We start from the raw sequence: 26,310 nt of genomic DNA on the forward strand, positions 1-26,310 counted from the left end.
TATCTTATCACCAGCGATTACCACAAATACTTTTCAATCACCCAATTAGTCTAAACAGATTTTTCTGCTATAGAGACTGAGAGCCTCTTATGACGGGGACATAAAAGTCGTGTCTGCTGGGGGCCCGGGGCGGGGGGCAGTAATGTTGCCTCTCCTGACTGGCCCGTCCTGCGATAATACACGACCCCCCTGACCCCACCATTCAGGAAAAGGACATTTTAGGATTTTAGCAGGACGTGCCCTTTAACCCCTTCAAAGCACAGTTATTTCAGGCCTCTAGGACGCCATGGATTTCTGTTTTTTATAATCCGCACATTCTGACATCCAGAACTTTTTTTTTTTGGGTGACGCAGCTGTATGACGGCTCCTTTTTTCTACCTTGATGGACTCCTTACCCAAGTAAAACAACTCTAACATCCTGGCCACTAGGTGTCTTCCTTTTCTGCAACCTGTTTTTACTGTTCCACTGTGGAATTCCACCTGTTTTATTCAGTGTGAACATACCCTTAGGGGAAATCTGTTCCTAGCAGCCAAGATGCCAGGACAGAATACAGGAAGTGAGGGAGAGGCTTTAAGAAGCACTCCATTTTTCGAGTTCTTCTCCCGGTTGCAAGCTGGCACAAATACTTACCAATGATGATCAGTATCCTGCAGTGCGGCTTCGTTCTGGTCCTACGGTGCTGCTCAGATCCTGCTGGCTGGAAGTCAGGGACTCCAATGCATCTCTACGAGAGCACTCTTATAGAGATGCATTGGTAACCCCGACTTCCGGCCTGCAATAGACCTGTAGAAAGAAGAGGGGTCAGAAGAGCTTTGACCTCACCACCAGCGTGATCTGAGTGGTGCCATGAACCGGAATAAAACCTCACCGTGGGACACCGATCATCATTAGTACATATGTTACAGTGTGCTGCCGGGGGAAGAATAAAAAAAACTGACTGCTACTATAAAAGTGGGAATGGAGCTTAGATTTTATTTTTATAGGTGAAAGCTATGTGGACTATGTGCATGTATCCTGAGTCTTCTTTTTCCAGAGGGTCCACACTCTGCCTGAAATGTAAAATCTAATCCCCCGTCCCTTCCCTATCTCTGACCACAGACCACAGCTCTTTACACGCTGTCCATGCTCTTTACACTCTATCCCTCCTCTTTACACGCTATCCCTCCTCTTTCCACGCTATCCCTCCTCTTTACACGCTATCCCTCCTCTTTACACGCTGTCCATCCTCTTTACACGCTATCCCTCCTCTTTACACGCTATCCCTCCTCTTTACACACTATCCCTCCTCTTTGCACGCTATCCCTCCTCTTTGCACGCTATCCCTCCTCTTTGCACGCTATCCTTCCTCTTTGCACGCTATCCCTCCTCTTTGCACGCTATCCCTCCTCTTTGCACGCTATCCCTCTTCTTTACACGCTATCCCTCCTCTTTACACGCTATCCCCCCCGCTTTACACGCTATCCCTCCTCTTTACACGCTATCCCTCCTCTTTACATGCTATCCCTCCTCTTTACATGCTATCCCTCCTCTTTACAAGCTATCCCTCCTCTTTACACACTATCCCTCCTCTTTACACGCTATCCCTCCTCTTTACACGCTATCCCTCCTCTTTACACTCTTCACAGTGTCAACCTGTTCAGTAAAGCGCAATGTCTGGTCTCGGACCACAGCTTGGCTCAGTGTCGAGCAATCACAGGGATACTGCCAACTCCCACCTCTTTGGCTTGTAACAATGTAATAGTTCGTGAATCCTATCGTTCACCTTTAACTTTCTACAGTGAGTGTGCGATATATGAAAAAAGTACACTCACGTTTCAGTCGTCTTCATCTTGACTTCTTTATTTTGAAGCAATATATAAGGTTCGGCTGTGTGTGGTCAGAGCACTGGAGGTAGCTAGAGGTTAGGCGTCCTCTCCCTGCCGCGGGACGTTTCGGAAGGCGGGGCTTCCTATTTTTTTTATTTTTTTTTTCGAAACGTCGCGCGGCAGGGACAGGACGCCTAACCTCTAGCTACCTCCAGTGATCTGACCACACACAGCCGAACCTTATATATTGCTTCAAAATAATGAAGTCCAGATGAAGACGACTGAAACGTGAGTGTACTTTTTTTATATATCGCACACTCACTGTAGAAAGTTAAAGGTGAACGATAGGATACACAAACTATTACAACCTGTTCAGTACACTTTCTACTGCATGGAATAGCAGAGAGGGGTATACGCTGTCCTGTTATCTGCAGCATGTGAACATTCCCTAAGGATCCTAAATCAGACCGGTACCAGGTGGTTAAAAAAAAACAACAACTTACAAACAGATCCCAATAGGGACACAACTATGGATATCTAGTACAACCGCATCTCGTCCAGGAAGAGTTCCCTCATTTTGCAGGTGGTGACTATATCCCTTTAAATGGTCCTATTGTTTATAAGGAGGATGAAGATAAGTGATAATAAGACAGATCTGACGCCACTTATCAGTGAGAAGGATTGTATGGGGAAAACATAACAGGTCTGACCCATCCATTCAAATCCTGATGTTGGGGGACAGTAAATCCTAAAATTGGGGTCAGCAGACCCTATGTATATAGGTAAGACCTAACATCTAAAGCAGGGATGAAGAACCTTCAGCCCTCCAGCTGTTGCAGAACTACAATTCCCATCATACCTGAACAACCAAAGCTTAAGCATGATGGGAAATATAGTTTTGCAACAGCTGGAGGGCCTAAGGTTCCTGGTATATAGTATGACCCCTCAACTAATGGAAAGGTGACCCCTGGACAAGCTCATATACCCCAATAGGGTTGGTTTGCAGCTCAGCAATACATCATCCTATCCATGAGGACCTGTCCCTTTATGCACATAGCCGCAGCGCTCAGAGACACAATACAGAGTCTATTAAAGTAGATGGAGCCTATCAGCAGCACCAGCCGTCTCAGCTATTGTTATGGAAATGCCGGAGAAGCCATAGAAGAAGATAATGTATTTACTGCTGACAGAAGGTTTAACAACCCCCCCCCCCCCAAGCGGCCACATATAAGATCCCCACCCCTCCTCCTCCGCAGACCGTAATGGTTCTATTCAGAAGTAGTTGTCGGCAAGGGCTGAGCAATAAATCTCCATACACATGAATGGAGACATCCCCCGCTTCTATATGGCTCCAGTATGTGCCATGGAAATCAGGAGCCTGGAAAAGTTGTGCGCTCATTGGCTGCACGATCACTGACGAAAAGCAGCCACAAAACCATGAGAAAAGTAAAATCCGATAACTGCAGCGAGGTGCAAGGTCTGAACAGGGATTAAAAGTCAGCAGAATGATGCTGAATACAGAAGGTGAAAACACATTCTGGTCCAATCAGAGCTGAGTGCCTGTTACAATTCAATGTATTGGATTTGGCCGCAGTGTTACATAAATATATCGCCATTAGTGGCTAATCCACTTCCAGGCAGAATGCAAATAGATTTCTCATCTTTTAAAGGGATTATTCAGGATTAGAAAAAAATGATTTTTTTTTTTTTTGCAAAAACAGCGCCACCCCCCTGTCCTCAGGTTGTGTGCGGTATTACAGTTCAGCTCGTGTGACTTCAATGGAAATGAGCTACAATACCCACACCCAAACTAAGGACAAGAGTGGCACTGTTTCTGGAAGAAAGGCCTGAATAATCCCTTTAGGGTAGCTTCACACGTACCGTATCGCTGCATATTTAACGCTGGGTATTTATCGCTGCGTTTTTGGTGCGATTTTTAAATGCGAGTTTTGATTATCATGTGAAAATCAAAACTCGCATGTAAAAATCGCACCAAAAATGCAGCGTTAAATACGCAGCGATATGGTACGTGTGAAGGCACCCTTAAGGAGCGTCCAGCTCTTATTACATGACAGCGATGTCTAGTGTTTTATAATGGGACCAAGAGATAATATGGTGGTGACTGGTTGCCAGTGTAATATGGCGGCTGTCTGCAGCGGCACCACCTGACACACCGTACATTAAAATATGGCGCCACCGATCGAAACGTCCTGTCCTTGCCCCCATTGTTTTCCTTCATATCTCCAACAATTACAAATGAAGCCTCCGGGCCGGATGACATCTCCATCGATCCCAGTGTATCTCTGTGACTCCCCGAACTGTCTCCTGCTGCAATGCGGTCCCTGCTTAATACCTCTGAGCGTCTGACGTCTTCTTCCCAGAATCCTCTGGGGCCTGGAATGGATACCGGACAAATCTAATAGAGGAAGAGCTGTATCAAGTGTTCTCTGAAGGGAGGTTATTATACTGTGCACGAGTGGTAATGTATACAGGGAATCGACAAAAGGGCTCAGCCAGGCATCAAGGCCATCGATCCCTATCTGAACCACTCCTGCCACCCGACACCTGAGCATCGAGACAACTATGGATATACTAGAGGGCATCGTAATAATACACAGGTGTGTGGAGGACAGGAGAGTAATAATATACAGGTGTATGGAGGAGAGGAGTGTAATAATTTCTATGTGTAAAGAGGACAGGAGTGTAATAATATACAGTTATATGAAGGAGAGGAGTGTAATAATATACAGGTGTATAGAAGACTAGAGTGTAATAATATACAGGTGTGTGGAGGACAGGAGTGTAATAATATACAGGTGTATGGAGGACAGGAGTGTAATAATATACAGGTGTATGGAGGAGAGGAGTGTAATAATATACAGGTGTATAGAAGACTAGAGTGTAATAATATACAGGTGTGTGGAGGACAGGAGTGTAATAATATACAGGTGTATGGAGGACAGGAGTGTAATAATATACAGGTGTATGAAGGAGAGGAGTGTAATAATATACAGTTATATGGAGGAGAGGAGTGTAATAATATACAGGTGTATAGAAGACTAGAGTGTAATAATATACAGGTGTGTGGAGGACAGGAGAGTAATTATATACAGGTGTATGGAGGAGAGGAGTGTAATAATATACAGGTGTATGGAGGAGAGGAGTGTAATAATATACAGGTGTATGGAGGAGAGGAGTGTAATAATATACAGTTATATGGAGGAGAGGAGTGTAATAATATACAGGTATATAGAGGAGAGGAGTGTAATAATATCCATGTGTATAGAGGAGAGGAGTGTAATAATATACAGGTGTATGGAGAAGAGGAGTGTAATAATATACAGGTGTATGGAGGAGAGTAGTCTGATAATATACAGGTGTATGGAGGAGAGGAGTGTATCAATATACAGGTGTATGGGGGAGAGGAGTGTAATAATTTCTATGTGTAAAGAGGACAGGAGTGTAATAATATACAGTTATATGGAGGAGAGGAGTGTAATAATATACAGGTATATAGAGGAGAGGAGTGTAATAATATACAGGTGTATAGAGGAGAGGAGTGTAATAATATACAGGTGTATAGAGGAGAGGAGTGTAATAATATACAGGTGTATGGAGGAGAGGAGTGTAATAATATACAGGTGTATGGAGGAGAGGAGTGTAATAATATACAGGTATATAGAGGAGAGGAGTGTAATAATATACAGGTGTATAGAGGAGAGGAGTGTAATAATATACAGGTGTATAGAGGAGAGGAGTGTAATAATATACAGGTGTATGGAGGAGAGGAGTGTAATAATATACAGTTATATGGAGGAGAGGAGTGTAATAATATACAGGTGTATGGAGGAGAGGAGTGTAATAATATACAGGTGTATGGAGGACCAGAGTGTAATAATATACAGGTATATAGAGGAGAGGAGTGTAATAATATACAGGTGTATAGAGGAGAGGAGTGTAATAATATACAGGTGTATAGAGGAGAGGAGTGTAATAATATACAGGTGTATGGAGGAGAGGAGTGTAATAATATACAGGTGTATGGAGGAGAGGAGTGTAATAATATACAGTTATATGGAGGAGAGGAGTGTAATAATATACAGGTGTATGGAGGAGAGGAGTGTAATAATATACAGGTGTATGGAGGACCAGAGTGTAATAATATACAGGTATATAGAGGAGAGGAGTGTAATAATATCCAGGTGTATGGAGGAGAGGAGTGTAGTAATATACAAGTGTATGGGGGAGAGGAGTGTAATAATATACAAGTGTATGGGGGAGAGGAGTGTAATAATATACAGGTGTATGGAAGAGAGGAGTGTAATAATATACAGGTATATAAAGGAGAGTAGTGTAATAATATACAGGTGTATAGAAGACTGGAGTGTAATAATATACAGGTGTGTGGAGGACAGGAGTGTAATAATATACAGGTGTATAGAGGAGAGGAGTGTAATAATATACAGGTGTATGGAGGAGAGGAGTGTAATAATATACAGATGTATGGAGGAGAGGAGTGTAATAATATACAGGCGTATGGAGGACTGGAGTGTAATAATATACAGGTGTATAGAGGAGAGGAGTGTAATAATATACAGGTGTATAGAGGAGAGGAGTGTAATAATATACAGGTATATGGAGGACAGGAGTGTAATAATATACAGGTGTATAGAGGAGAGGAGTGTAATAATATACAGGTGTATGGAGGAGAGGAGTGTAATAATATACAGGTTCTAGATTAGTTAGTAATTATTACACAAGTTCAAAGATCCCTCCAGTCTATGCCCCCTCCACTGCCCCCTCCTCCTGGTGATACTAACTCTTTCTAGCTCCGCCCCCTCCTCCTGGTGATATCCCCTCTTTCTAGCTCCGCCCCCTCCTCCTGGTGATACCCCCTCTTTCTAGCTCTGCCCCCTCCTCCTGGTGATACCCCTTCTTTCTAGCTCCGCCCCCTCCTCCTGGTGATACCCCCTTTCTCTAGCTCCGCCCCCTCCTCCTGGTGATACCCCCTTTCTCTAGTTCTGCCCCCTCCTCCTGGTGATACCCCCTTTCTCTAGTTCTGCCCCCTCTTCCCGGTGATACCCCCTCTTCCCAATGATACCCCCTCTTTCTAGTTGTGGCCCCTCCTCCTGGTGATACCCCCTTTCTCTAGTTCTGCCCCCTCTTCCCGGTGATACCCCCTCTTCCCAATGATACCCCCTCTTTCTAGTTGTGGCCCCTCCTCCTGGTGATACCCCCTCTTTCCAGCTCTGCCCCCTCCTCAGGGTGATACCCCCTCTTTCTAGTTCTGCCTCCTCCTCCTGGTGATACCCCCACTCTTTAGTTCTGCCCCCTCCTCCTGGAGAGCAGTGCCTCCTGAGCTGTAATGACCTCTTACTCTCCTATGATAAATCCCAGAAATACTATTATAATCTGCAGATTATAATAAGAGCTAAATCCTGTCGGCCAATTAACCCTGTGCAGCCGAGGCTTATGGAGAACCCCCACTGGCCTACCTACATCCAGTGTGCAGTAGTGGCCCTCCTCTGACTCCCCCCAAACCCCCCCCCCCCCATCACAGGGTTATGGGGTTCAGGCCTGGGGGAGACACATGACAGGGCTATGGGGTTCAGGCCTGGGGGAGACACATGACAGGGCTATGGGGTCTAGGCCTGGGGGAGACACATGACAGGGATATGGGGTCCAGGCTCTGGGGGAGACACATGACAGGGCTATGGGGTCTAAGCCTGGGGGAGACACATGACAGGGATATGGGGTCCAGGCTCTGGGGGAGACACATGACAGGGATATGGGGTCCAGGCTCTGGGGGAGACACATGACAGGGATATGGGGTCCAGGCTCTGGGGGAGACACATGACAGGGCTATGGGGTCTAGGCCTGGGGGAGACACATGACAGGGATATGGGGTCTAGGTCTGGGGGAGACACATGACAGGGCTATGGGGTCTAGGCCTGGGGGAGACACATGACAGGGCTATGGGGTCCAGGCCCTGGGGGAAACACATGACAGGGATATGGGGTCCAGGCTTTGGGGGAGACACATGACAGGGATATGGGGTCCAGGCCTGGGGGAGATAGACAGGGATATGGGGTCCAGGCCCTGAGGGAGACACATGACAGGGATATGGGGTCCAGGCCTGGGGGAGACACATGACAGGGATATGGGGTCTAAGCCTGGGGGAGACACATGACAGGGATATGGGGTCCAGGCTCTGGGGGAGACACATGACAGGGATATGGGGTCCAGGCTCTGGGGGAGACACATGACAGGGATATGGGGTCCAGGCTCTGGGGGAGACACATGACAGGGATATGGGGTCCAGGCCCTGGGGGAGACACATGACAGGGATATGGGGTCCAGGCCCTGAGGGAGACACATGACAGGGATATGGGGTCCAGGCTCTGGGGGAGACACATGACAGGGCTATGGGGTCCAGGCCCTGAGGGAGACACATGACAGGGATATGGGGTTCAGGCCTGGGGGAGACACATGACAGGGCTATGGGGTCTAGGCCTGGGGGAGACACATGACAGGGCTATGGGGTCCAGGCCCTGAGGGAGACACATGACAGGGATATGGGGTCCAGGCCTGGGGGAGACACATGAGGGGGAGTGATACAATATGAGTATTAATGTTATGGCTGCCAAGGCGTATCTCGGCCCTGTGTGAACGCCGTGGCTGACATTGTCCTAGATTCAAATGTAAACAGAATCCTTAGATTTACTTGGTGCCCCGGCATCCATCCAGGCCCCGGGTGCGCTCTTAGCGAGAAGCTGTAAATCCTCCGCGTCACGTTCCGGGCAGAAATGGAACGTATTTATAAATAGAAAACAGTTTTTCATATCACCTTGAAGAAAATTCTGCCAAACGTGGGGAAGCTCTGCACGCAGAACCAGGCCGAGTCTGCGAGGGGCCGTCCATGACACTTGACTTCTTACTGATCGCTGTCATGGAGACCACATGGACCATCATCCACATCAATATTCACACATTACTGTCACTATTCATGGCAGCGAGGATGAAGAAGAGTGACCAGGTCACCATGACAACACTGACAAACCTAGCAAGGGACGTGATGGAGCTCTCAGTAGTGCAGCCTCAAGCTCTTGGCCTGTAAATCTCTATATTAATTATAAAGCGGTTTCCATAGTGCTGGGGCTCCATCATCCTCGTGTCTTCTGTCACTGACTCAGACATAACCAGGAGTTGGTGTAAAAAAGGGCCAGATTCATCAACACAGCCTGAGAGGGTAAGAAGACGTTCAGCCTGTAAGGAGACATTGTACAAGGGCCTCGCTGCTCCTAACTAAGACCCCCAGGCTTAAAGACAAACCTAGCAGCGCCATGGCTATAGCATCAGAGATATATTACAGGGGGGCTACTACCACCATTAAAGGGGTCTTCCGATTTACCTTTCCAAAGGATAAAGAACAAGTATAAAATTGAGGGGGGGGGGTTCAACCTCCGCACACCCCAAAGATCTCTAGAGTAGCGCCCCAGCTCCTCTGTTTTTAAGGGAACCACATGACCCACAGCTTCATACTGTATGGAGCCGCCAGAAAGCTGTACTCCGCTAAGTGCTGTACTCCGTCTCCATAGTGAAAGAATAGGGCTGCGGGTCACAGGCCAACCCACAGCTCCATTAAAAACAGAGGAGCTGGGGCGCTGATCTAGAGATACCCAGGGGGAAACGAAAGGCAAAAGAAATACCCTGTCTACCATTACTGTGACTACCACCCTGGCTACCATTACTGTGACTACCACCCTGGCTACCATTACTGTGACTACCACCCTGGCTACCATTACTGTGACTACCACCCTGGCTACCATTACTGTGACTACCACCCTGGCTACAATTACTGTGACTACCACCCTGGCTACCATTACTGTGACTACCACCCTGGCTACCATTACTGTGACTACCACCCTGGCTACAATTACTGTGACTCAGACCATGACAAGCAGAGGACTAAGGCTAGGTTAACACTTTTTTTTATCAGTCTTTCCATTGAAGTCCATCACAAAAAAAAAAACGGATCAAAATGCATCTTTTTTTTTCGTTTACAGAAAAACGTGGTCAATCACATTTTTGTGTACGTTAAAAAAACCGGATGCCTTTTGATTCTTTTTTTTTCCATAGAAGTCAATAGAAAAACGGATCAAAAATGGAGGACAAAAAAGTAGTGTGAACCCAGCCTAAAACCCTCATCATTCTCTATCACAGCCAGATATTTATGACACATCATAAAGTAGTCAACCTATGACAACCAATCGTCACACATAGGGCCCCTTAAAGGGGTTACCCAGCGAAAATCTTTTTCTTTCACATCAACTGATATCAGAAAGTTATATAGATTTGTAATTTACTTTTATTAAAAAATCTGTCCAGTACTTATTAGCTGCTGCATGTCATGCAGGAAATGTTTTATTTTCAGTCTGACACAGTGCTCTCTGCTGACATCTCTGGCCGAGACTGGAACTGTCCAGAGCAGGAGAGGTTTTCTTTGGGGATTTAGAGTTCCTGTCTCGGCCAGAGATGTCAGCAGAGAGCACTGTGTCAGACTGAAAATAAAACATTTCCTGCATGACATACAGCAGCTAATAAGTACTGGACAGATTTTTTTAATAAAAGTAAATTACAAATCTATATAACTTTCTGATATCAGTTGATGTGAAAGAAAAAGATTTTCGCTGGACAACCCCTTTAAGAATGGAAGGAAGTCCTAACGTTGCCCATGTGACCAGGGGAGTCAATCGGTAGCAACTTACCATCTTTGCGATAAAAGGAGATTTCCACCTTACGCTCCTCGGATCCCACCAGGGCCTGGGCGATCTGCGACACCGCGCTGGAGGTGGTACGGGGGCCGTACAGGAAGTCACAGGTGCAGGGTCTCTGCATGACCTCCGCTCTGGTGTAGCCACACATGGTGCAGAATCCATCATTGCAGTAGATGACGGCGCAGTTCTCCACACGAGCGTTGGCGATAATGAACTTTCGACCTGTGAGAGAAGATAGAAAGGTGTTAGTGACAGGACAGGAGGCAATGTACAACCTCGGACCCCCTGTCTCTACTGCCCAACATGCCATGTCAATCTATGTAGTATCTATCTATCTATCTATATACCGCCATATACCCTATGGAATGAAATTAAGCATTACACAATCTTATGTTGTTACCAAAAAAAGAGGGGGGCCTAAATAGTGCGGTCTAAGCGCACTCAAAACTATCCAACACCAAAAACTATATATATATATACTTATATTTACATTGGTCTTGCATTCTGTTTTTTGTTTTTGGTGTTACAATCTTATGTTGCCTTAAGGGTACGTGCACACTGTGGAATGGCAATGGATAACCCTTCGTGCATTCCGCAGCTCGCACCCGCCGGCAGACTGAGGCGCACGCGCGCGTCTCTGTCGGTGTCATAGACTCTAGTCTATGCATGGGTGGATTCTGCCCTCCGTCCAAAGAATGAACATGTTCATTCTTTGGACGGACGATGGAATCCGCCCGAGCTGTAGAATGTGCGAGGGGTTATCCGTCGCCATTCCGCAGTGTGCAGGTACCCTATCAGTGTAATATCTTTTACTGCACCAAGAAAATCCTGCGCTGTCTCTACAGCTGGAAACAGTCAGTAAGCATGCGGTAAGCTTAGCTGAGCTCCTGTACTAAAGCAGCATGTATGTCCTTTTCTAATGATAGTATACACAGAATGCAAGACATGTGCAGACTCTGAACAAGCAGGGGCTGCAGGGAGATTTTTAGCTCTGAAAGCTGTAGAATTATAAGTGTATTTCTACGGGCTACAGCTTTTCCCAGCCTTGGAGCACAATTATAAAGAGAACAGGGCAATGATCAGGGATGCGGACAGGTGAACTACAGGACTAAAGGTCGGTAATAATCAGAGTACTAGGACACATGGCTCAAGGAAATCGTTACTTAAAGAGGTGCTCTACTTATAGACAAGTATAGATTTTCAAAACGGACAATCTGATTGGTTGTTATAGGGTAAAAATGTAAACAATGGCGGTCATATATGACTGCCAGTTAGTAGCACAGAGTTATTTAGTCCCATCCCTGTAACATGGCTTTATACAGATGTAAGAACATTCATTCCTTGAATCCCTTAAAGGGGTTATCCAGCGCTACAAAAACATGGCCACTTTTCCCCCTACTCTTGTCTCCAGTTCAGGTGTGGTTTGCAATTAAGCTCCATTTACTTCAATGGAGTTTCAAACCCCACCCAATCTGGAGACAAGAGAGTGGGAAAAGTGGCCATGTTTTTGCAGCGCTGGATAACCCCTTTAAGACAATGTTTAATCAGTGAAGATCATAAATTCTCCAAACCAGCTACAAAACATAAAGGAGTACTCCGGCAAAAATCTTTTTTTCTTTTTAATCAACTGGTTTCAGAAAGTTACCTAGATCTGTAAATTACTTCTATTTATAAATATTGAGTCTTCCAGTACTTATCAGCTGCTGTATGTCCTGCAGGAAATAGGGTATTCTTTCTAGTCTGAGGGTGGGTTCATACTGAGGAAATCTCGCGGATAAACTCCACTGTCTGTCCGCGCACCTTTCCGCCGGCTCCATAGACACCATTCTATGGGCCGGCGTATTCCGCTATCCGCCAAAGGGTATGTGCACACTGAGCAATTCTCGAGGAATTGAAGCAGAAATTTTTCAGGCAAAATTCAAGCAGAATTTAAGCCCCCCATTGACTTCTATAGGATTCCTCTAGCAGATCTGCGGCAGAAAATTCTGCTCTGAAATTCTGCAGTGTGAACAACAGAGCAGAAAACCCATTGAACACAATGGGACTTTGCTCTGTACATTTTTTACGGGAGGAATTTCAAGCTGAATTTCAAGCTGAATTCCTCCCCTTTTCCTCAGTGTGCACATAGCCAAAAGAAGTGACATGTCACTTCTTTCAGCGGATAGCGGAATACACCGGCCAATAGAATGGTGTCTATGGAGCCGGCGGAAAGGCGCGTGGCCGTGCGCGCGGACAGCCGACGGAATTCCGCGGATAATATCTGCGTGAATTCCTCAGTATGAACCCACCCTGACACAGTGCTCTCTGCTGCCACCTCTGTCCATGTCAGGAACTGTCCAGAGCAGCAGCAAATCCCCATAGAAAACCTCTCCTGCTCTGGACAGTTCCTGACATGAACAGAGGTGGCAGCAGAGAGCACTGTGTCAGACTGGAAAGAATACCCCATTTGCAGGATATACAGCAGTTGATAAGTACTGGAAGACTGGAGATTTTGAACTAAAAGTAAATTACTAATCTATATAACCAGTAATAATTGAAACCAGTGGATTTGAGAAAATCCCTTTAATAAGCTGCCGCCAAAGCACACACAAGGCCTTACTGCACACGCAGCACATCGCGCTTGTACAGAATCCGGTAATAGGAAGGTGACTGAGTTTTGCAGTTTTTTTTTGTGACTGTAGATTGGTCACTAATATAAAGAAGCAGCCGCGGCGGTGGAGGATTAAAGGGACGATCGTCTCCATATTTATACAGGGCTCATAAATTATTCAACGTTACATCACACATAACACTTCTCCGGCAACCAGGAACCAATTATACCGCCAGAGCTCTGAGCGGGGGCACCATGAGCGCTCATCAGGCCTAAGGACAGGCATGAAGAGGCCTGTATATATATATATATATATATATATATATATATATATTAGGCCGCCACAGGCGAAAATGTACAGGAGAGCACTGGATATTATACAGGACCAGATATTAGACATCTGACACATGTACCCTCAGACTCCTCCAACACCATAACATCACGTCTCCCTATGTGGATGACTCGGCATTTTGTAACTGCTTGCAGAATACGAAAATGAATAGCGCCACATTAAAAAGGTGGGGGAGGGGTGATGGGGTCATTATCAGGGTATCTGCTTTTTTAGTGAATGGAAAGAGGGACATGTTAAATGGCTCAATTGTTTTTTTGCAACACCTTCACAACCAGTACTAGTAGCCAATCAGATTCTCTGCAGGCCGGCTACAGTGCAGTTACATCCAGTTACTAAGGGGGGCATCTTCTTCGCGACATCTCTTTTCTTTCCCTCTTCATCTGGCCCAGACGGCTGTGAAGACTTTTTACAAACATGACTATTACAACAACAGATTATCTGACAGATTTTTTTTGAGCCAAAGCCAGGAATGAACTATAAACAGACTGATAAACGGGTGATAAAAGGAAAGACTGAGATTCTACTCTTTTCAAATCCATTCCTGGTTTTGGTTTAAAAATCTGTCAGCTAATCTGTTGGTGTAATAAGGGCCCTTAAACTACTTATTTTAAAAGCACCCTCCGTACTGCCACTCATAATGCCACAAACTGCAGTAATGCGCCATGGCGCCCTATACAACAATAGTGCTTCTCTTTATTGTGCACTATACCCTGCCCCTCCCCAAGCAGTACTACGGCACACTTCAGACCATGCACTATGAAAGTGCTCCTTGTAGTGTTTCACACATTGCCAGTCCCCCTATGTGCCTCCTCTAAGCCCCTACACATTTATAGTGCCCCCACATATTAATACTGCCCCCTCTATGCTCCCATACCTATAGTGCCCCCACACATTTATAATGCCCTCTGTGAACCCATATACATTAATAGTTCCCCTCTGTGCCCACACACATTTATAGTACCCCCTCTGTGCCCATATACATTTATAGTGCCCCCACATATTTATAGCGCCCCCTATGTGCCCATATACATTAATAGTACCCCCTCTGTGCCCATATACATTTATAGTGCCCCCACATATTTATAGCGCCCCCTATGTGCCCATATACATTAATAGTGCCCCCTCTGTGCCCATATACATTAATAGTGCCCCCTCTGTGCCCATATACATTTATAGTACCCCCTCTGTGCCCATATACATTTATAGTGCCCCCACACATTTATAGGGCCGCTCTGTGCCCATATACATTAATAGTGCCCCCTCTGTGCCCATATACATTAATAGTGCCCCCTCTGTGCCTATATACATTTATAGTTCCCCCTCTGTGCCCATATACATTTATAGTGCCCCCACACATTTATAGCGCCCCCTCTGTGCCCATATACATTAATAGTGCCCCCTCTGTGCCCCCACACATTTATAGTACCCCCACACATTTATAGTGTCCACTCGGTGCCCACATACATTAATAGTGCCCCCCACACTTTTATAGTGCCCCCTCTGTGCCCCCACACATCTATAGTGCCTCCTCTGTGCCCCTTTATTTTTATAGTGCCACATCTGCGCCCGCACACATTTATAGTGCCCACACACATTTATAGTGCCCCCTCTGTGCACCCACACATTTATAGTATCCACTCAGTGCCCATATACATTAATAGTGCCCCCACACATCTATAAAACCCCCTCTGTGCCCCCCACACTTTTATAGTGCCCCCACACATTTACAGTGCCCCCTCTGTGCCTTTTTACTTTTATAGTGCCCCCTCTGTGCCCACACACATTTATAGTGCCTCCTCTGTGCCCACATCCTTATATTACACCCTCTGTGCCCCCACGCATTTATAGTGCCCCCTCTGTGTCCCCACATTTATTGTGCCCCCTCTGAGACCACATACATTTATAGTGCCCCCCCACATTTATAGTGCCCCCTCTGTACCCCCACACATTTATAGTGCCCCCTCTGTGCCCCCACACATTCATAGTGCCCCCTCTGTGCATCATGTATACATCCAGCACACAGTACCACCACGCAGTATGGTCGCAGAGCACACGTGCCAGCCGGGCGGCAGGACAGGGGGCACCAGAGTCAGGAAGCAGCCAGGAAAAGGGAAAGTCAGGGATTAGGAGATAAACCAATCACCCTGGAGCCTGATTAGAGCAGTGATCCCGTCCAGAGGATTATCCCGCTCTGCGCAGCCCGCCGGCACGTTCTCACCGCCATCACCCTCACATGGCACAGTGTACACACCAAGGCTGGGAAATAACAAGCTTAGATACACAGGCGTAACATACAGTAATGGTCTTAGATACACTCACCCCACAGACAGTATCACACTGGATAGTCAAATCCAGTAGCCCAGCAGGCAGTCTCACACATTATAGGCTTTGATATACCAGCTCAACACAGTATCACACATGATACAATTAGATACCCCATTTTAGCAGACAGTATTGCACATGGTGGTCTTAGATACACAGTTCTATATAAATAGTATCAAACACAATGGTCTTAGATACACAGTTCAGAAGGCAAAATCATACATAATAGACTTAGATACAACAGATCAGAGGACAATATCACACATGAAAGGCTTAGATACAAACCTCAGCACACAGTATCACAGATAATGGTCTCAGATACACAGCGCTGTAGATCGTATCAAACACCAGAGTCCTAGATACTGGCTCATAAGATAGAATATACATATAACAGGCTTAGGTACGCAGCTCACCAAACAGTATCACACATAACAGGCTTAGATATGCAGCTCACCACATAGTATCACACATAACAGGCTTAGATACATTGCTCACCGCATAGTATCACACATAACAGGCTTAGGTACATCACTCAGCGCATAGTATCACACATAACAGGCTTAGGTACATCACTCAGCGCATAGTATCACACATAACAGGCTTAGGTATGCAGCTCACCACACAGTATCACACATAACAGGCTTAGATATGCAGCTCACCACATAGTATCACACATAACAGGCTTAGATACATTGCTCACCGCATAGTATCACATATAACAGGCTTAGGTACATCGCTCAGCGCACAGTATCATACATAACAGGCTTAGATATGCAGCTCACCACACAGTATCACACATAACAGGCTTAGGTACATCACTCAGCGCATAGTATCACACATAACAGGCTTAGGTATGCAGCTCACCACACAGTATCACACATAACAGGCTTAGGTACATCACTCAGGGCATAGTATCACACATAAAAGGCTTAGATATGCAGCTCACCAAGCAGTATCACACATAACAGGCTTAGGTACGCAGCTCACCGTATAGTATCACACATAACAGGATTAGATATGCAGCTCACCAAGCAGTATCACACATAACAGGCTTAGGTACGCAGCTCACCGTATAGTATCACACATAACAGGATTAGGTACGCAGCTCACCGTATAGTATCACACATAACAGGATTAGGTACGCAGCTCACCGTATAGGATCACACATAACAGGCTTAGATATGCAGCTCACCGTATAGTATCACACATAACAGGCTTAGATATGCAGCTCACCGCATAGAATCACACATAAAAGGCTTAGGGCCCTATTCCACTGGACGATTATCGTTTGCATATCATTAACGATTAACGATCGCAAACGACCACTATTGCGAAAGACCTGAAAACGTTCACTCATTTCCATTGAACGATAATCGTTACTTATGATCGTAATTGCGATCGTTTTTTCTTCGCTATTTATTCGCTATTGCATTCGTATCTATTGCGAACGACCGAACGATGTCTTATTCAACGCGAACGATTTGCGAACGAGCAACGATAAAAATAGGTCCAGGTCTTATAAAGCGATCAACGATTTCTCGTTCGGTCGTTAATCGTTAACTGCATTTCAACCGAACGATTATCGTTTAGATTCGAACGATTTAACGATAATCTGAACGATAATCGTCCAGTGGAATAGGGCCCTTAGATACACAGCTCACCGCATAGTATTATACATAACAGGCTTAGGTACATCGCTCAGTGCACAGTATCACACATAACAGGCTTAGGGCCCTATTCCACCGGACGATTATCGTTCAGATTATCGTTAAATCGTTCGAATCTAAACGATAATCGTTCGGTTGAAATGCAGTAACGATTAACGACCGAACGAGAAATCGTTGATCGCTTTATAAGACCTGGACCTATTTTTATCGTTGCTCGTTCGCAAAACATTCGCAAATCGTTCGCATTGAATAAGACATCGTTCGGTCGTTCGCAATAGATACGAACGCAATAGCGAAGAAATACGGAAGAAGAAACGATCGCAATTACGATCATAAGTAACGATTATCGTTCCATGGAAATGAGTGAACGTTTTCAGGTCTGTCGCAATAGCGGTCGTTTGAGATCGTTAATCGTTAACGATTATGCTAACGATAATCGTCCGGTGGAATAGGGCCCTTAGATGTGCAGCTCACCAAACAGTATCACACATAACAGGCTTAGATATGCAGCTCACCGCATAGTATCACACAAAACAGGCTTAGGTACATCGCTCAGCGCATAGTATCACACATAACAGGCTTAGGTACATCGCTCAGCGCATAGTATCACACATAACAGGCTTAGATATGCAGCTCAATAAAAAAACAGTATCACACATAACTGGCTTAGGTACATTGCTCACCACACAGTATCACACTTAACAGGCTCAGAACCATAGCTCACCGCATAGTATTACACATAACAGGCTTAGATATGCAGCTCACCGCATAGAATCACACATAAAAGGCTTAGATATACAGCTCACCACATAGTATCACACATAACAGGCTTAGATATGCAGCTCACCGCATAGAATCACACATAAAAGGCTTAGATATACAGCTCACCACATAGTATCACACATAACAGGCTTAGATATGCAGCTTACCGCATAGTATCACACATAAAAGGCTTAGATATACAGCTCACCACATAGTATCACACATAACAGGCTTAGATATGCAGCTCACCGCATAGTATCACACATAAAAGGCTTAGATACACAGCTCACCACACAGTATCACATATAACAGGCTTAGGTGGACATTATTGCATATAATATGATTAGATATACGGCTAAGTAGAAAGTATCACACAAGAGGATTAGATACACAGTTTAGTAGACAGAAGTATACGATAGGATTAGATACACAGCTCAGTAGACAGTAGTATACGATAGGATTAGATACACAGCTCAGTAGACAGTCTCACACAATAGGATTAGATACACTCAGCAGACAGTATGGAGGTCAGTGTTCCCCAGGACAGTCAGTGCTGTCACTGTCCTTTCCCCCCATATCAATGACCCTCGGGGGTCGCTCATGTTTAGAATTCCCCCTTATTACTGCAGTCACTTAATTAACTGAAGACAAACATCACATGACCTCTGCCGGGTCCCGTCCAGAACTGCAGCAATACCGTGTCCAAGAGCCCTGGCGGTCATAGAGAATGACCCCCATATGGTGAGGACATCGTCCGGGGGTCTCCTATGGGGTCGCCCTCATCTCACACATTACACTCAGTCATTTCTTACTTGTATCTGAATACAATTTCTAGGCACTTCTCACCATTTTCTCTGCTCGCTGTAAGTGAATAGGAACCTTCTTATTACTATCCAGACACTGGTAAACTGTCCTGACCTATTACTGCTCAGCTGAGGGTCTGTTACTATTGGATCCAGTCTGGACCAAACACTGGGAGCTAAAGACATCAGCATCACAAATCCCTCTCCTCTTCTCATAGTCACAATGCATAAGTCTGGAGGCCACAGAGAATTGCATAGTATATAAATGGTAAACCATTGTTACAAACCCTCAGCTGTGAAAAGACTAAGACTGAAAAATGGAGGTCAATCATTAATGGTGTTATCAAGCAAAAATATTTTTCTTTGAAATCAACTCAGATAGTTCTATTGATTAGTAATTTACCTATATTTAAAAATGTCCAGTCTTCCAGTACTTATCTGCTGCTGTATGTCCTGCAGGAAGTGGTGTATTCTTTCCAGTCTGACACAGTGCTCTCTGCTGCCACCTCTGTCCATGTCAGGAACTGTCCAGCGCAGGAGAGGTTTTCTATGGGGATTTGCTACTGCTCTGGACAGTTCCTGACATAGACAGCGGGGGCAGCAGAGAGCACTGTGTCAGATTGGAAAGAATACACCACTTCCTGCAGGACATACAGCAGCAGATAAGTACTGGAAGACCGAAGATATTTCTTATTTTGTATAACTTTCTGAAACCAGTTGTTTTTATAGAAAAATATTTTCCCTGGATGACCCCTTTAAGGTTTCCCAGCTGTTCACTGACCTATATCAGCTAAATTACATTCCCTTATGCTGCGTTTGCACGGAACGATTATAGTTTGAATTTGCACGATAACAATCACATTCGAGCGATAATCGTTCCGTGTAAACGCAGCGAACGATCAAACGATGGGCGAGAAATCGTTCATTTTGATCTTTGAACATGTTCTCAAATTGTCGTCGGTCGTTCGCTTAAAATTTGCAGATCGTTTCCTGTAAACAGTCGTTCACTGATTTAACCTATGTGCGAGATAGGCTTAAGCGATCGCAAAACGATCACAATACGATTTTTCCATACAATATATCGTTCCGTCTAAACGCTGATCGTTATCAAAAACAAATCGTTATTTCAAAATCGTTAATCGTACGATCGGGCGAATTATCGCTCTTTGTAAACGCAGCAATACTCACCTCAATTATTTACCTGTTAAAGGAAGAGGACATACCGCTGACCTACTGGCCAGGGAGACAAAATCTACAGTGGTGCCTTGGATTATGAGCATAGTTTCTGGGACTGTGCTTGTAATCCAAATCCACTCTTAAACAAAAGCAAATTTTCCCATAAGAGATAACTAAAATGCAGACAATTGGTTCCCCACCCCAAAAGTAAAGATTTATGATTTAGAATAACATGTAAAACAAATGAAACAAACATTCAGAAACAGCAGAATATGTGATGTTATAAGTTACTGTACAGTAATGGAGAGGATGGGAAACACAAGGGCGGACAGAGACTGCAGAGAGTTTGAAGGAATGAGCAGGGCAGATGTGGGCACAGTACAGTGCGGTGTCCCACCACGGGTGTTCTTATCTCTTGTACACCTGTCGCAAAAGCTTTTTACTCCAGGTTAAAGTGGTGATGTATTACACTTTAATGTTTCACCACTAGATGTCAGTATTTTTTATATGTGTGCACTTATGTATAGCACAGGTGAAGTTACTGTTCGGGTTACTGTTTTATGTGTACAATGTGCTTCAGGGGCAACTAAAGACACTTAGTTCTTTTAGTTATGCTATAGCTACTATAGGGAAAAGAGTCTGGGAATATCCTAGCCCACACTGAGAACTAGTCTAAAAAGTGCAGGGCAGTATCCTGATACACAAGAGTACCTAGCCTGCATAGGACAAAGCTACCAGAAGGTCTACGTATCCTATCTCGCAGAGCAGGTAACTGGGACATCCCCGGGAGCTTAGCTTCACCAAGGTGACCACGACGGGCTTGTATTACCCTAGGAGGACGAGTCACTCGACACTGTAGGGCAGAAGGTGGTCAGACTAAAGTCTATACACAGGTACAAGAAACTTCTCACTCTCAAGTATTCTCTTATGTTCCGGCAGCGTACATTACTACATTGGGTTAGGATTCTCTTGACAAACTCCTCTACACTGCTTTACTCTACTTCCAACTCTTCAAGCCCCGCTACAACTACCTCTACTCTACTTCTTCAAGCATCTCCTCAGCACAAACCAGTTCAAGCACTAAAGTCTGTGTAAAGATTTATCTATTTGTTGCAAAATAGTTTTGTACTATGAAGAGACTTTAAAGTAAAGCTGTTATATTATTATACCACTGGGACTCAACACCAGCACCTATACACACTAGCCGCACACCTTGGGTTATTTTTCCCCTTTCTGTGGGTGGCGGTACCAATAGTCCGGGTGGGTCAGTTGCCACTCAGGACTACCGTGACAAGAGCCCAAGGGACCCATCACAACCCGGCAGGTCACCGACCATTTCTGGGGAATACAGCCAGCCACAACATACTGCAGGTATAACACCACACCTGTGTGCTGGACTAGCACTGGCGTCACGACATTACTATATCTGTCTGAGCTGTATTAAAAACTTGTGAATTACCTAAAATCCTGTATATCTTGCAGATGATCCCAATCATATAACCCGCCATATGCGTTCACTCTATAAAAAGCCTCTTCTCTCGCTTCTTATGGAAAGGAAAGTGGCTAGGCACTGCCCACACTGTGCTCATCCAGCAGAAGAATAAGGGAGCTATAGGACAACCTGATGTGCCAATCTACTACAAAACAATTCATTTAAGGAGAAGTCCTGTGAAATTAAAATTAAGGAGGGTTCTTAGTATTCTTACCTGTCCCCGTGCCTCTGTAGTGCTGCCCCTGGGTCCTGCTGACGGCTGCAACGTCACGTACCCAGATGATCGATTGCCCGCTGAGCCAATCAGTGTCTGGGGTGGCACACTGCCCTAGTCACTGACTGGCCGGGTAGGCAGTTTGTCATCCAGGCTAAGGGCCCTATTCCACCGGACAATTATCGTTTGCATAATCGTTAATGATTAACGATCTCAAACGACCGCTATTGCGAAAGACCTGAAAACGTTTACTCATTTCCATGGAACGATAATCGTTACTTATGATCGTAATTGCGATCGTTTTTCTTCGCTATTTATTCGCTATTGCGTTCGTATCTATTGTGAACGACCGAACGATGTCTTATTCAATGAGAATGATTTGCGAACGTTTTGCGAACGAGCAACGATAAAAATAGGTCCAGGTCTTATAAAGCGATCAACGATTTCTCGTTCGGTCGTTAATCGTTAACTGCATTTCAAACGAACGATTATCGTTTAGATTCGAACGATTTAACGATAATCTGAACGATAATCGTCCGGTGGAATAGGGCCCTAATGCCCCTATTACACGAGTCGTTTGGAGGAGCAAACGAGCGCTATTAGCGCTCGTTTGCTCCTCGTTCCCCGCTCGCTGCCGCCGCTATTCGTCTGCGAGCGGGTGAGTGCGGGAGGGGCGGCGGGGAGGCTGCCCGGGGGATCGCTGATCGTCCGGGCAGCCCATAGGATACAGCAGCGCCTGCTGCCGATGCTCCTATTCAACGGAGCGACGGCAGCAGATCGCTGCTATATCAGTCACTTGTTTTTCAACATGTTGAAAAACAAGCGACTGCAACGATCAGCCGACATGAACGATGTCGGCTGATCGTTGCACTCTATTCCACGGGACGAATATCGTTCGTAGCGGCCGATATCGGCCGAATACGAACGATATTGCTCCTCTAAACGACCCGTGGAATAGGGCCTTTAGACATTGCAGCTGGAAGAGCAGGGTATGTGACGTACCTGGATTCCAGCCTAAAATTTTACCCGGTGGCCGTCAGTGGGACCCCGGAGCAGCACTAAAAAGGCATGGGGAGGGGTAAATATAAATGTTTTTCAATCTGACAGGACTTCTCCTTTAAACCAATAGAAAAATCTCACTTTTCCACCACCCCCTCTCAAGATCCCCCTTACACACCCTCATCCTCATTCCCCCTAAAGAACTTGTGGATGCCCGCACCCCAAAGCTACAAAGCCTCATTGGTGACCCCGATGCTGCTTGTTTGGAAGGACCTAGCATCAAGTCTGATCCCTTCCGCCTCCCCAATCATGGCGGCCTCGCTGTTCCTGTGTTTGACAAACAATCCTGCTCCCACCTATCTGCCCATGTGGTCACAACTAGACCAGACACCTATCTTTGAACGTCTTACAGATACATCTGAAGTAGCTGGAATTTTGCTGGAGTACCCCTTTAAGGGGAACGAGTCAGCACGATTGTGGTGATATGGTTCCCAGTCGCACAGTATAAATCTACAGCGCAGCTCGCAGAGTATACTAGCCGTGGCTGCAGCAGTAGCTTTACAAAAGATGTTTTATTACGCTGGGCAGCAACTAGTCATCTGGGCAGGGAGCCGCCTGTGACTAGTCACAGCTCTCTGCCTGTCAGCGCGCAGTGCAGGGATGATTGACAGGCATAGAGGCCACTAATGGGTGGTTTTGGCTGAAGCTCCCTCCCCTTCTGGATACCTGTTCTATAATCTTACACATTATTGCATCATTATAACATTATATTATTATGTAATATTAGTGAAAAGCCGTTAATAACATAATCCGGCCCGGGCGCACATCTGGTGAACGTCTCTCATCCCTGCTATCCGGGGAGATTTCCGGATCGCTCCGGTTCAGACATCAGACCAGGAGAAAATCCCTAAAGTGAGAGATAACGATTTTCTGCATTTGGCGAGAGCGCCAGGCCTAAGCCAAGGAGCCGAACCTAAGAGGGATGGAGCGGGATTAAAGATTACTTCTCTCTAAAGTTTACATCATTGGAATGAATAAAAGGAAGAAGAGGAGGAGGAAGATCTGAGCCCAGTGTACATGTGTATGGAGGAGGAATAGCTGAGCCCACTGTACATGTGTATGGAGGAGGAGGAATAGCTGAGCCCAGTGTACATGTGTATGGAGGAGGAGGAAGATCTGAGCCCAGTGTACATGTGTATGGAGGAGGAATAGCTGAGCCCACTGTACATGTGTATGGAGGAGGAGGAATAGCTGAGCCCAGTGTACATGTGTATGGAGGAGGAGGAATAGCTGAGTCCAGTGTACATGTGTATGGAGGAGGGAGAATAGCTGAGTGCAGTGTACATGTGTATGGAGGTGGAGGAGGAATAGCTTAGCCCAGTGTACATGTGTAGGGAGGAGGAGGAATAGCTGAACCCAGTGTACATGTGTATGGAGGAGGAGGAATAGCTGAGCCCAGTGTACATGTGTATGGAGGAGGAATAGCTGAGCCCACTGTACATGTGTATGGAGGTGGAGGAGGAATAGCTTAGCCCAGTGTACATGTGTATGGAAGAGGAGGAATAGCTGAGCCCAGTGTACATGTGTATGGAGGAGGAGGAATAGCTGAGCCCAGTGTACATGTGTATGGAGGAGGAATTGCTGAGCCCGGTGTACATGTGTATGGAGGAGGAGGAATAGCTGGGCCCAGTGTATATGTATATGGAGGAGAAGGAGGAGGAATAGCTGAGCCCAGTGTATATGTGTATGGAGAAGGAGGAATAGCTGAGCTCAGTGTACATGTGTATGATGGAGGAGGAAGAGCTGAACCCAGTGTACATGTGTATGGAGGAGGAGGAATAGCTAAGCCTAGTGTACATGTGTATGGAGGAGGAATAGCTGAGCCCAGCGTACATGTGTATGGAGGAGGAGGAATAGCTGAGCCCAGTGTACATGTGTATGGAGGAGGAAGAATAGCTGAGCCCAGTGTACATGTGTATGGAGGAGGAATAGCTGAGCCAAGTGTACATGTGTATGGAGGAGGAATAGCTGAGCCCGGTGTACATGTGTATGGAGGAGGAATAGCTGAGCCTGATGTACATGTGTATGGAAGAGGAATAGCTGAGCCAAGTGTACATGTGTATGGAGGAGGAATAGCTGAGCCCAGTGTACATGTGTATGGAGGAGGAGGAATAGTTGAGCCCAGTGTACATGTGTATGGAGGAGGAGGAATAGCTGAGCCCAGTGTACATGTGTATGGAGGAGGAAGAATAGCTGAGCCCAGTGTACATGTGTATGGAGGAGGAATAGCTGAGCCAAGTGTACATGTGTATGGAGGAGGAATAGCTGAGCCCGGTGTACATGTGTATGGAGGAGGAATAGCTGAGCCTGATGTACATGTGTATGGAAGAGGAATAGCTGAGCCAAGTGTACATGTGTATGGAGGAGGAATAGCTGAGCCCAGTGTACATGTGTATGGAGGAGGAAGAGGAGGAGGAGGAGGAGGAGGAATAGCTGAGCCCGGTGTACATGTGTATGGAGGAGGAATAGCTGAGCCCGGTGTACATGTGTATGGAGGAGGAGGAATAGCTGAGCCCGGTGTACATGTGTATGGAGGAGGAGGAATAGCTGAGCCCAGTGTACATGTGTATGGAGGAGGGAGAATAGCTGAGCCCAGTGTACATGTGTATGGAGGAGGAGGAATAGCTGAGCCCGGTCAGGGCCGTCTTAACAGTATTATGGGCCCCTGGGCAGAGGTGCGAATTTGCCCCCCCCAACCGCCACCATCAAATCCCCCACATCTTTGCATATAGTGCCCCCCATAGTAGCCAATCCCCCCATAGTAGCCAATCCCCCCCATATAGTGCCCCCCATAGTAGCCAGCGCCCACATGGTAGCCAGTGGCCCCCATAGTAGCCAGTGCCCCCCACAGTAGCCAGTGCCCCCATAGTAGCCAGTACATGTGTATGGAGGAGGAATAGCTGAGCCCACTGTACATGTGTATGGAGGAGGAGGAATAGCTGAGCCCAGTGTACATGTGTATGGAGGAGGAGGAATAGCTGAGCCCACTGTACATGTGTATGGAGGAGGAGGAATAGCTGAGCCCACTGTACATGTGTATGGAGGAGGAGGAATAGCTGAGCCCAGTGTACATGTGTATGGAGGAGGAGGAATAGCTGAGCCCGGTGTACATGTGTATGGAGGAGGAGGAATAGCTGAGCTCAGTGTACATGTGTATGGAGGAGGGAGAATAGCTGAGCCCAGTGTACATGTGTATGGAGGAGGAGGAATAGCTGAGCCCGATGTACATGTGTATGGAGGAGGGAGAATAGCTGAGCCCAGTGTATATGTGTATGGAGGAGGAGGAATAG

General features: G+C 46.0%; 1 protein-coding gene across 4 annotated transcripts in view; it reads right to left on the bottom strand.

The window, feature by feature from the left end:
• The window catches only part of KCNH2 (potassium voltage-gated channel subfamily H member 2), a 168,751-nt gene that overhangs the window by 127,019 nt on the left and 15,422 nt on the right, over positions 1-26,310 (bottom strand). For all 4 annotated transcript variants that reach the window (XM_069959275.1, XM_069959274.1, XM_069959276.1 and 1 more), the window contains one exon: positions 10,575-10,805. In XM_069959275.1, coding sequence (XP_069815376.1) covers positions 10,575-10,805 — 231 coding nt within the window. The remainder of the gene's footprint in view (positions 1-10,574; positions 10,806-26,310) is intronic.

The sequence above is a fragment of the Dendropsophus ebraccatus genome, chromosome 2, assembly GCF_027789765.1.
Source record: "Dendropsophus ebraccatus isolate aDenEbr1 chromosome 2, aDenEbr1.pat, whole genome shotgun sequence".
NCBI lineage: Eukaryota > Metazoa > Chordata > Amphibia > Anura > Hylidae > Dendropsophus > Dendropsophus ebraccatus.